This window comes from Catharus ustulatus, chromosome 3 (genome assembly GCF_009819885.2).
Source record: "Catharus ustulatus isolate bCatUst1 chromosome 3, bCatUst1.pri.v2, whole genome shotgun sequence".
Lineage (NCBI taxonomy): Eukaryota > Metazoa > Chordata > Aves > Passeriformes > Turdidae > Catharus > Catharus ustulatus.
Window position 1 is genome coordinate 18,029,151 of NC_046223.1, and position 12,601 is coordinate 18,041,751.

At 43.2% G+C, this 12,601-nt stretch overlaps 1 protein-coding gene across 3 annotated transcripts in view; it reads right to left on the bottom strand.

Annotated features, from left to right (window-relative positions):
- Positions 1-859: 859 nt before the first annotated feature.
- Positions 860-12,601, bottom strand: part of XDH (xanthine dehydrogenase) — a 55,532-nt gene continuing 43,790 nt past the window's right edge. For all 3 annotated transcript variants that reach the window (XM_033056401.1, XM_033056400.2, XM_033056399.1), the window contains 10 exons: positions 12,512-12,593; positions 11,850-11,945; positions 10,997-11,125; positions 9,895-9,969; positions 9,057-9,109; positions 7,840-7,954; positions 7,144-7,209; positions 5,411-5,599; positions 4,807-4,974; positions 860-4,127 (listed from right to left, as the gene is read on the bottom strand). In XM_033056401.1, the coding sequence (XP_032912292.1) occupies positions 4,077-4,127; positions 4,807-4,974; positions 5,411-5,599; positions 7,144-7,209; positions 7,840-7,954; positions 9,057-9,109; positions 9,895-9,969; positions 10,997-11,125; positions 11,850-11,945; positions 12,512-12,593 (1,024 nt within the window). In that variant the 3' untranslated portion in view covers positions 860-4,076. The remainder of the gene's footprint in view (positions 4,128-4,806; positions 4,975-5,410; positions 5,600-7,143; positions 7,210-7,839; positions 7,955-9,056; positions 9,110-9,894; positions 9,970-10,996; positions 11,126-11,849; positions 11,946-12,511; positions 12,594-12,601) is intronic.

A 12,601-nucleotide genomic window follows, 5' to 3' on the forward strand; every position in this document is an offset into this window, starting at 1 on the left:
ATGACACGTGCTGTGACCGCACTGACATTGCCTTTTCTGGGCTCCGTGTTGGGCCGAGAGGTTTGGCAATGCCTTCTTCATGACAAATCTTCCCACAGAGATAGGGAAGTGCTCCCAAGGAGCATGTCACCTGGAGGCTAAGATATGACACAGGGTGCCACACCCTGCTGTGAAACCACTGGCGATGTTCCCAATGTTTTCATGCTCAGGGAGGGTCAAGCCCAGACAATCATTTGATCTTTTCTGTTCTGTGTGAACTGTTCTGTTTTACAACTTCATATCCTATGTGTGTGGGCTCAAGTGGGCCCAGGGGCTGGGACTCAGTTCTTGCTCCATTCACAGGTTTTGAATTTGGCTCCCCTCCTTCCAGGGCTGACTCCGATGGGCCAAGGCCAGCCTTCAGCTCAGTGCACTAGCCCTGAGACAAGGAAGTGTCAGTGTGCACCAGGTACCAGCCACAGCACCAGACAGACTGCCTCCCACCTTGTGTCAGCGACTGGTGAGCCCTGTGAAGGTGGCTAGGAGCACCAGAATGCATCACTGTGCTGCTATGGAAAACAGGATGTGGCTACTACAAGCTCCTGCTGGCAGAGAAGCACAAGGACTGACTCTGCTTTCTTTTAGACTTGGCAGCCAGCATGGCCAGACAGAGGCCCAGTCTCTCCAGCTGGCTCATGGCTTCATCCAGCAGGGGAGCCTGGAGCAATCACCTGCCTCTTCCAGCTTTGGTCACTGATCTGACTCACAGCCCATGGGAAGGATCTATTTTTGTCAAACAAATACCAAGGATGAGCTGAAGTTGTCTAGATTTCAAATCCTGACAGACTCTGACCATAGAATACTTGTTTCCAGTGTATTTAGCAGCTTTATTTTGCAATGTTGTGACATTCGAAGAGAATTCCACATACATTCATGGTACCAATTTGACAGTGCTCATTAAAGAATATTAGTGAAAACTGTTGATTAGAACTGACCTAAAACAATTACCAAAATCTTGGCCTCCCTCTCTCACACAAGGCCGTGCAATTAATAGCATTAAAACATCAGATCAGCTGGGCTCCTTTCACACTCCCACAAACTCTCCAGCTGCAGTAATTACTATTTAAGTGCTGTTATTGTGCGCAGTACTTTGCAGTCTAGCAAGATGGCATAGTTCCTCTTTTGAGGATAGACTTCTGAAAGAAAAAAAGCAGGAAATTTCCAATTATATGCCATTAAATTAGTCTTGCATCCGTGCTCTATTTCACTGGAAAGTACTAGAAAAGGAACACTTTTCTCTTCATGAGTAGCTTTCCCTCCAGTGACAGTGAGCTGAAATCCCCACAGTGAGATGTGGTGCGAGGAGATGGGACACTGCACCTGGCAGGGGACAGTGCTGTGCACTGAGGGCAGGAGAGCTGCCCCCCCACAGCTTTGTAGTGCAGAACACACCTCAAGTCAGGAATCTTCTCTTCCTGCCAGCCCTCCCCAGACCATTCCTAAGGTGCCAGGCACTTAGTTCCATGGGAAAGCAATGTATGAAATGTTCAGACATGAGAGGTGACATGAAAACCTCAGCTTCGTGTTCCTTAGAGTCCCACAGCACAGGCAGGTAGTACAATGATCTTTCTGTAAATTCCTATTTAGCCTCCAAGCTTCCCTTTTCCCTACACCCTCACAATCAGTTGCTGTCATTGCTTTGCAAACCTGATTGTACACCATTGCCCTCCCCAGGTGTTTGATATAATTTACATTCAATTCCAGTGCACCCCAAAAGGGAAGTGTTTCCTCTCTCCATCAGCTGGGTAAGGGTATGAAGAGAGCCCCAAGCTGGGCTGGGCATGAGGGCCAGGGCTGCTGGCTGGGAAAGACAGGCTCACTGATGCTGCAGCAAAACTAGCTCCACAGGTCTGCTCTGACCACTGCAAGCACACAGAACTTGGCAAATGCACTTCCAATTAACTCACAAAGCAAATAGCAAAACAGAGACTTGACACATCTAAATTAAAAATTTTACCTGACCAGGCAGTCACTGTGACTGCATGAGACACTCACAAGTCCATCCTGAAATGATGAAAATTCCAAAACCAGGGGGAGAAAGAGCACTTTTTCATGCTGCTGGTGACATCCCAACATCTGCCAGGACCGTGACAGGCAGCAGGGCTATTGTGAGCACAGGCAACTTTCCCCTGGGATGACACTGGGAGCTCCTTGATATCCCACTCTGCCTGTTTCCCCATGCTTTAACACACATTACCTTTGCATTTCCTCTCATCCTGGTCTGAATGAGCATGTCCAGCAATCCCACAAGGCAGAATTCACAGAAACAGCTGATACCAATCTAGCTTACAGACTTTGCATTTTGCATCCCTCCCTGGACACCCAAGAATGTGGACACACAGGCTCCAATAGCTGTTCTTGCACATAAATTATCACATTTTCTTCTCTAAGAGGTTTTTTACATACTACCAGCTTTCAGGAGAAAACAAAACTGTGTTCTTACCCAGTACCTCAGAGCTTAAGAAACACCAGTATTGTATTTCAATTAATGAAACAATTACATAGCAAGCCCAACAGGCACAAAATTCTTCCTGCAACTCACATATACAAATTCTTTTCTTCTAGATGGTAGATCCATAATATTTCGAGCTGAGAAATAAATCTACACCTTTCCAAGCAATATACCCTGGAGTGCTTAAAAAAACATTTCACACTGAGCATACATTGTCCAGTCCTAAGATGAAGGCCAGTTTTAAGAAGTTTATACATGAGCAGAATTTTATATAACGAGTTACATCCTCTTGCACCATATTTTTGATGGCCCTGGGAGAGCAAAAAGAGAAAAAGGACATTTTCATAAAGCAACAGGCCAGAAAAACAGATAAAAGTTTGCAAATTATAAAGAGGCACAGTATGTGGCTGACACCATTTAGAGACAACATGGTGCCCCAGTGTTGAATCTGACAGCGCCAAAACCTGTCAGGAGGGACGCCCAGCACTAAATCCAACATGAAAAATATATTCAATCCAGATGACACCAGGTCATCACATAGTCAGCACATTTTTTAGACAAGCAATCCCTGCAGTAAAATGTACCCATTCTCTGACATCCAGCAAAATTAAGAATTCTCTTGAAAAGAAGGCAAGGCCATGACAGCAAGGGACTGACCCTAGAGGGCACCCAGAGCCAGCTAATCCCCAGCTGTGCCCAAGTTCCTCATGCCCCTTGCTTAGGCTGGTGTAAATTGCCTTGGGAACATCGATGAGCAAACTTCTCTGTCACTCCAAGGTCTCTGATGTCCTTTCCTATTTGAAGGATAGGGAGAGATGTAGAGGTGTGGAATGGGAAAAATCTGTGTTCAAACAAAGCAGCATCTTGATGGAAGCACTCTTGGTACATTTAATTTTTATCTTTAATCAGAGGAGACAAGGTAGCACTTGAACTAAAATCTTATTAAAGCCCAGGCACAGACAAAGCAACAGTCATTGAACTTGGGGTACATCAGTTATTTGTCACATTTTAGCCTTTTCCTCTGAAACACTTTTACACAGGTAAGACCATCTTTATTCTCCAAGATCAAAAGTCCTGCTCATCTCCCTCTAGGATACAGTGCAAAGGGGACACAGCAGGGTCCAGCCCTCAGCACCTCTTACACCTTCCCCCATCTCAGCTAGAGGACTCTGTATCTGGGCTCAACACATTTAAGTCTTTCTTGGCATAGAATCACAAGGTGATACATCTTTTCCCCACAGCAGGAAAAAGAAGAAACAAGCACCCTATTATTTCACATTGGCTGGTAAACAGCATCCTTGCAGCAATTTTATATGAAACATGTAAGATTTTTCAATTACACCTGGGTAACACCTCCTTCAACTTACTCTTCATTTGAATTTACATCACAGCTATAATCTGGCAGCAGTTCCCTCTCACAGAGAAAACAATGATTGGACAATTAAATGTGAAAGCTCTGTGAATCAGTGGGTGAGCCACATGAACACAGGTTGTCTGTTTTTTTTTCTCCATTACAGTCCTACTGCCTTGTAGTTCCTCGGGTGTAAGGTCAGCTTCAGCAGAAATTTCTCCCAAGACTTCCCTCCTACACACGCACACACCATGGCTTAAAGGTTCCTGGCTCAGCAGAAGGGCACTATAAAGAGAAAAAAATATTTGAATTAGCAACACATGAGGGTCCTGTCCAGGGTTCAGCATGCCCCACCATGCTGCTTTTCAGGTGGGGGACTTTGTACATGTGAAGATAGGAGCTCCTATCCCAGTTTTTACAAACACAGGGCACTTGTGTTAGAGGCCTGATGGTTGATTACTACAGGGCCCTGTGACACCACTATGTCAGGGCAGCCCAGGAGAAGCCAGTGACAGGGATAACTCCTGCACTCCTTCAGATCAAGTCCACAGCTCTAAGGAAACTCCTGTGGCCATAACGCTCAGCAGAAGGGAGTATTCAAAGGAACAATTTTCTCCCCCTCAGTTGCTGATGATTCTCTGAGAGATGATAGTCAGAAGCATCAGGACAAGCCTTTGTTCCACACACAACACTTGGAGAATGGAATGGACTGAACACTTCAGAGATACTGTACAGCAGCCCTTCCTGCAGTGGGAGCCCTAGCAGTGCTGGGCTTGCATTTGGCTCTCAGCTGATGGCATGTTAGATGAAGGGTAACACCCACCAAAGAAAACCCATCTAGTGGAGCAGGGACACAGCCTCCCCATTCTGCCCTAATCCCAGCCCCGGGCCCTTGTGACTTCCAGGCACACTCCCTGTGGGGCAGGCTGGCCAGGGAGCAGCCTGTGAGACCAGGGGCTGTTACCATTTTGGTGAAGATGTCCACACAGGCATTGCGGATCCTCTCTGGGGTGGCAGGGCTGTCCAGCCTGAACACCTCCGTCAGGCCAGAGTCCTTCCTCGCTGAGTAGATGGCATCTTTAATGGCATAAAACACTGAGGCAGACAGGAACAGAGGTGGCTCTCCCACAGCCTAGACAGAGCACAAGCAAGAGTGAGGCTTTGCCTTCCAGATGGGAACCTCAGTCTACCAGATGTGCTCAGCGAGGAAGCATGATGCTTAAACAGCCTCCAGTGTGCCAGGTGTGATCAGCAAGGAAAGACAGAGCTAAATCCGCCCTCAGTCCATTTAAATAAGAAACAGGAAGAAAAGACAAGCTTTCTTACACAGCAAAGCCACTTCAGTTCTGTATAATGGACATCAGGGCAGCAATGTGCAGGTTATTTCAGTTATTCCTAACTAGACAGGATAGTACACACATCTCTGATAAAAATGGGAAAACATCCTGACCTCAGAGTAACCACAGCATAATGAGATGAACAGTTAAGCCACACAGGATCATGACTATCCCCACTCAGCTTCACAGTGTTATGGGGCAGTAAGAGGCCCACAGACCTCGCAGGCATACCTTGGATGAGTAAACAGCCTTGCTATTGGGGCAGTCACGGAGAAGGGACACGTAGAATTCTGTTGGGATGTCTCCAAATGCTGGGATTTTGTACATGCCAGGCCCCCGAGTGTACAAGTTCCCTTCAGGAGAGTAGCGCAGCTCCTCCATGGTGAAGAGCCCAATGCCCTGGACGAAGGCTCCTTCTATCTACAAACACATCCAAACAACAAGGTTACATTCTCTTTGTTGTTGTTGTTCTTCCCTGCACAAGGACAAACAGTGACGACATCCACCAGGGTTTTCAACCCTCCCCACCTGACTCAGATCCCGCTTTTTATCTCTAAACCCTTGTCCCTTCTGCTGGGTACAATCTTTGCACAATTCCTGTGTTCCCACATAAATGTGGCTGCATTTCCCCGGCAGGTGAAGCAATTTACAAATACACGCAAACAGATTTTCCATAAACGCAGGACAGCAGTTTTCTGATGAAGCAACAGAAAAAAAAAAATCAATGAAAAGATATTGATTTCTTCCCAGGCAGGTGGACACTGAATGAGTTTAACTTGCTGATCTATCAAAGGACAAGTAGATTAAAAGGACTAAAGATGAAACATCTAAAGACAAACTATTTTATGCTTACTATTTTAGTATAAATGCTTTCCTGAGTGCTGCGTATTATCAGGTCAGCAGCACAGACACCTGCAGAAACACTCCCATATCCATTTAAGAATGAAAAAACTTCTTTATGAGAAGAGGATGTGCTTGAACAACCCTGCACAAAGCAGCTCTGTTCTCTGTGCCCACTGAGATATTTGACAGCCAGAGCAGCCTAAAGATTTGGCACAAGCATTCCTTGACCCGTCTCCATGTACTTGGATTCCTGCACTCATACCACATCCTTTGTCTCCTGTGCCCCCCAGATCCTCTGCAACAATTCATGGAAGGACACAGGAATTGAAGACCCCTTTGACAAGCTCCACTTAGTCCATCTCTCAATTCCCAAACCTAAAGCAACAGGGAATAAAGACAGAAAATCTTTCTCCCCTTGGACACTTCCAAAACTAATCTCTTTCAGAAAAAAATGTCACTTTCAAGGAAATTTCATTTTATCTATACCAGAGCTTTGTAACTGATGTTCTCCTGTCACTCCAAATCCTGCAGCAGTTTCATTGGAGTTACACCATATAAACATCCAGAGCTAGCCAGGGAGCTAAGATGGCCAGATAAGCATACATCTAACAATTCATCTCTTGGGCTGTCAAACAACCCTGTGTTTATTACCTTTATCTGCTAAGAGATATTGTGACTATTACTGCACAAAATTTTGAAGTAATCTTCTGCCTGCCCAAAGTCTTTGCAAGATAAGTGGCTGGTCCAGCTTCCTATTGAGAATTCTACACAGCAGCAGCTGGACAACAGAATCTGCCACCTTAACTCTTTAGTCACAGGTGAATTTTCACTAAATTTAATAAACTTAATATTGACAGATAGGAGTATAAATATCAAGTATGGGATTTAGCCTGAAAAACATCAATGTGGTGGCAAACTGGACAATATCCTGTAGTCTTATTATCCAAGCCAAAAGTCCCCAAACCCTAACAGAATATTACCCTATGTAATTCTGTGCCAAGTTAGAAAGGTTGTGTTTGCAAAGGTAAAGCCTGGAGAGGGATAATAAATAGAAAAGCCTGAGAGCAGTGATTGCTGTGATTGCTTTAACATGATGGAAATAGCAATACTTTTTCACTTACCTGTCCTATATCTATGGCTGGGTTTAGACTGGTACCCACATCCATAACAATGTCTGTGCGAATGTTCTAAAAAACAGGAATAAAGGGTAAATCAGATCTCTGGAACTGGTCCATCATGTGAGGAGGAGTATCCAAACACTATCCCATATAATCTTATCTCAGATCAACTTCTCATACTGACTTTTAATCTGAGTTCACCCCAAAAGTAATTCAAAGGAACTAACTGCAGTTTTCTCCAGAGGTCCAACAGACCCACTTGATATTAATTCCAAGATTCTGGTATCAGTGGTTTGTAGCTGAGCATAACCAACTTGGTCAGATCCTGATTAATTTTTTTTTCTTCTTTTTTTTTCTTTCTTTCCAGAAGTCTTCCATGTTATTTTAAATTATTAACTCAATTCCAGGATGTTTCTGTACTTTTGTGCCAACCCAGTGCTGCTATCTCTTACTCAAGCAAATCCAATAACTTTGACAATCATTCATTAAGCCCCAAACCCCTGCAGGGTAGATAATTATTGTTTTATTGCACTTTACAGATTGCTGCACTGTGGAACAGAGGAGTTAAGAAACTTGCTGAAGGTCACACCAGACCAATGACAGAGCCAGGAGTGAGCTGACACCCAGTATTTGTTCTAACTCCCTGTGAATGTTCCCTTCACCAAAACACAGAGAGCAGTTTCACTGCTGACCCCTCACCTTGTGGTCACCTGTCAGGCAATCTATCTCAACCTCAGAGCAGGCAACTCCATAACTGAAGTAGGAGAATGGTTTTCCTTCGTTCTTTTCAAAGTTGTAGCCAACGTCAGGAATTCTTGATACAAAGAGAAAAAAACCCCACATTTTATTCCATGAAAAGAAAACAAACACAACTACATTGCTACTTATCAAAATCCTTATTCACTTTTGTTTCATTCCTTCCTTTAAGCCCATGCAGAAATTAAAAGTGTAAACAACTATAAAGAGAAATCTGCTAAATCTGCTCTGATTCCGCTCTGTATTCCGAAACTTGATTGAAACTATCAAACTGGTTTAGCCATCTTTATTTGCCCAAAAATCTCAGGGCTTGTGATGACTATTATCTACCAATCCAGTAGAAAATCCTTTGCTTTTAGACTGCAGTTGGACATTTCTTTGAGGCCATTAAATTTCAGGACATAGTCAAGCTGAAGCAGAATCTCTGTTAACCTAAGAACTAATTTTAAGCGTAGTTATGGCAAACTTTGTATTGGGATACTTATAATTTATCTGAAAACTGTTTTATTAAAATGCTGACAAGTCACTTGGTTAAGAGAAAAAACACATTTGAGAGATGCAAAAAATTAACAGAGTGTATTTTAGTAAATAGGCTCTTCTCAACACTGTTTGTTTATTAATGTCAACCCCTCTGCCTTAAAGATGATGGATATCTGCTTTCTCCAGCAGTAAAGCTGACTAAGAGAAGTGCCTCATTTCAGAACTACACAGGGTCCAGCAAGAGTGTGAAGTGGGAGAACAATGCTGGAAACATTGGTATCTGCTCATGCCACAAGAGACAGGATTTTCCTCAAGGACAACCCTTGTCCCCTCTTATCCCACATGGTGGTTTTAGTGCAAAACTAGGTCACAAGGCTGACACAGAGCAGAGCTCCAGGCAAAGCTCTGATTTCATTTGTGCCTCTTCAGATCAAGGTCAGCTGCAATGAAGTCAGATCTACTCCAGATGTACTTGTCCTCAGAGCTGTGCTCCATCAGGAATCGACTGTCCCCAGCCAGGAGACTGTTAACCTCAGTTTACCACTTGTAGGTAGGAAAGGGAATGCAGCTTTAATTTAGAGCAGTGACAGCAGGCTGGGGGCTGTACATCCTCCCAGAATTTCCTTGGGTGCAATCCATGGAATCGAGTCAGTGCCTCTGCAGTGTGAATTTTCACTCACCTATAAAACCCCGTGGCTGACAGGCTGACACAGCTCTCATAGGCGGTTTTAATCTGGCAAGGTAAACAAGAGTTTAAAATAGTAAATTGTACAACCAGACCCTTCAAAATAACTGCACAAAAACATTTTCAGGAGGCCTCAAGTAGAAGATGTCCAGTGATAGAAAGCTGTAACACTACCCAACTCCAGCACTGCCAAACATCATGATTGCAGCTGCTTCCCCAAATAGCCCTGTCAGCAGCTACCAAGGGCAGAATTTGAATCATTGGCAGAGGATTTTGTTTGTCTCTCAGCTACAGGTTAGACTTTTAGCCTCAGAGACAAAGGTTAAATTGGCAGGTCGACTTCAGTGAAGGAAATTCTACCCTGACTTCCAAATCACGAAGTCAAAACTCCTTGGATGAAGAGCAGTGCTTGGATCTGAAGAAAGCCTTACAGCCCATCCATCTCTTCTCATTGAGGGGACAGAGATATTGCAGACAAGGAGCAATACAGGGGCTGCCTATGCTATAGAATCCCTTAATTAAAAACCAGGTTTTCCTTCTGTCTAAGAGCATAGTCTGACTACAAAGATATATGCAACCACTCGAGACTTTTGTCTGATTAAATTTGTCATAAGCAGGCCTCAAAATTTGGAGAAATCTCAGGATTAAAGTAACAACTGATGTCTTGGGGATGACCTCTTGCAAGTTTTAATGACTTGGAAATCTGTGCCAAGTTTGTGTTTTACTGTCTTTGCTCAAATCTATGCTAGCAAGATGCAGAAGGCCTGGAGGACACATCTACACACATGGTTTGACAACATCCACTTGTCTCATAACAGATACAAACACCTTACCCAGTCTTCCCAGGATCCTTTGGGATTAGATTGTTTGATTGGCTCAAGCCTTTTTAAGATAGTCTGACATGCATTCTAGAAACAAAGAGAAAGAGAAGAAATATTTTAAGATTTGAATAGCCAGCTTACAGTAATAAGAATGCTCTAAGAATTTTGAAGAGCCTTCTATTTAAATCAATATTGCCTTTAGGACTTCAGCAAATCATAAAAAGGAACAAAGTTCACGATCAGACATCTTGCTACATAGGAAGAAATGTTGCCTGAAAAGGATTTTAAAGGAGATTGGCTCTGCTGATAGCTGAAAGGAATCCCAAATTCAGCATAGAACTTTCTGGACCATGACACAAAACATAAGAAATCCACTCATTTATACATTAACTTAATCTGTACCCTGTCTGTACAGGACAGCTCAGCATAACTTACAAGATGATCCTTTAACACTGAAAGAACATAAAATGTCTTCCCAAAATTCAACTGATAGATCAGCTGTGCAGAGAATAAAAACAGCCTGATGATTTTATCTTGCAGGTTTCACTTCCCCTTTTCTTTTAAACTGAGAATGGCCAGTACTAAATTCTTCTTTTAAAATGGAAAAATCGCATACCCAGATGGAAATGGAAAGATCACAGACCCAATGCAAATATATGCATTGGTAACTCTACTTGTCTAAGGCAGACAGGCACAACCATGCTATTGCTACAGAAGAACATTTTCTCTGAGCTGATCAACACTCAGAGCTTTTGCACAGCTCTCAAACCATTTGCTATTAACACATGCATTTGTTATAGATAAGGCTGCATTAATTACTTAGAAGCTGGCTATTTAAATGAATGCCTTGTTCTGCTTATTTTGAGCAATCTCAAGTACTCTATTCTTAGAAGTACCAAAGGACTGAAGGAGAGTTTCGAATAACTTGAGAAAATACAGTCATTTACAATGTAACACCACTGCTAGCTATACCAGGTAATGTTATGAGGCATCCTGAGACTGGAACTGCCTATGATGGTTGTTTTCCTTAAGCAACAGATAAATACAGGAGAACTTTTCACACCCTGGAGCCCTCCCTTGTAACCCACTCCTTGAAATAACTCAGCTTCCATACATGGACAGCCATTCCATTGATGTCCGCGCTGACTGAAGCGGCTGTCGGGGAAGTATTTGGGACAGTGTTTGTGCTGGTCTCACTGATGTAAATTTTGGAGGTGGGGACTCCCAGGGCCCTGCTAGCAACCTGTGGAGCAAAGGTAAACAACTGGTAAGTAGCACATCTTATCCATGAGCATTGTCAGTCACTGATTGCACTGCCAGGACCCACATTGCAAACTCTACTCTCTCCCACCATAAACTCAATTTTTCCTGCAGACTGAGCTGTCCAGTGACTGAGAACTAGCCATATAATATTATTATATTTGCATTTCACAGATTGCACATGTGTGAGCACATACACTTTTGCCACAGTGAGAGATGTTGGCTTCACTATTGAGACTAAATTGTTCTCTCAACAGTTAAAAGAATCAGAAGATCAAAAGCCCTATGAGATTTTCCTTTAATTTTCCTGCCAAAGGAATGTTGCTCCCTTAAGCCTTTTTAACTACAAAAGCACCAACATATGCAGATATATAAGTTTTCAATACAACTAATTTTTGCATAAAATGGATGCAAACTCTACGTTTATGGGGTGAACTGAAATTGTCAGAGAAGTTAAACTGCATGCACAACCTGAATTATTTACATAATGAGATTTAAGATGATGAAGAATCTAATTCTAATACTCAGTTGTGATAATACTCTGGAAATCTAGCACTGCTGCTCAAACAGTGAAGAGGAATTAGTCCTGATTTGTTACTCTCTGCATGCACACAGAGGAAGTGTCAAGATGCCTGAGGCGATACTGAGGGAGAGTGTAATTGTCCTGAAAAGATGTCTCATTCAGTTAAGCCCAAACTCATTATTACCTGAATCATTTTGGTGTGAAGTCCTTGACCCATCTCAGTCCCCCCATGTGTAAGTAAGACAGAGCCATCTGTATACACATGGACCAGAGCTCCAGCCTACAAGAGGGAACATTAATCATCATAAATTAACTAGTGGAGTACTTAGCAGACTACAGCGAGAATTCATTCAGAACTACACTAAGGTTGTTCTTTGGTGCAACTAAAGCTACTTGTTTACACTTGAGGTGAGTTTGGTTTAGTCTCACCAACTCACTAGAAGTTCCAATCCCATAACAAACCCCAGTCAGTGTTTTCAGCTCAGAAAGCAGGTGAAGTAATCCAATCCTGCCCCTGTGAAACACAGATGCACCATTCACTCAACTTTCCAACACCACTGACAGTCCCTCAAAGCAGCTCAAACACAGGAGCTGCTTCTACTATTGAGAAAGGCAGGAAAACAACCTAACACAATACCCTGGAAATGTAGCTATATTGTGGTGTCTTTTGGACAGCATAAACTGGTAACTGCTGTGGTGCTCATTTTGGCTTGAAAAATGTGTGCTCTTTCTTAACTAATTTACTACTTCTTCAAGAAGCTCCAGTTTGGTACAAATGGAGGAGGGCCTGGGGGAGGCAGCATAAATCCAGCTTCTCTAGTGAAAGGGCAAATGACATTTACAGACCTGGTTCAGAAATGGGACAGTGAAACTGATGCCAAATTTGGTAGGAATGATGCTCATCCCTCTCTTTTTCCAGCGGTTCTGCCTGCAAGG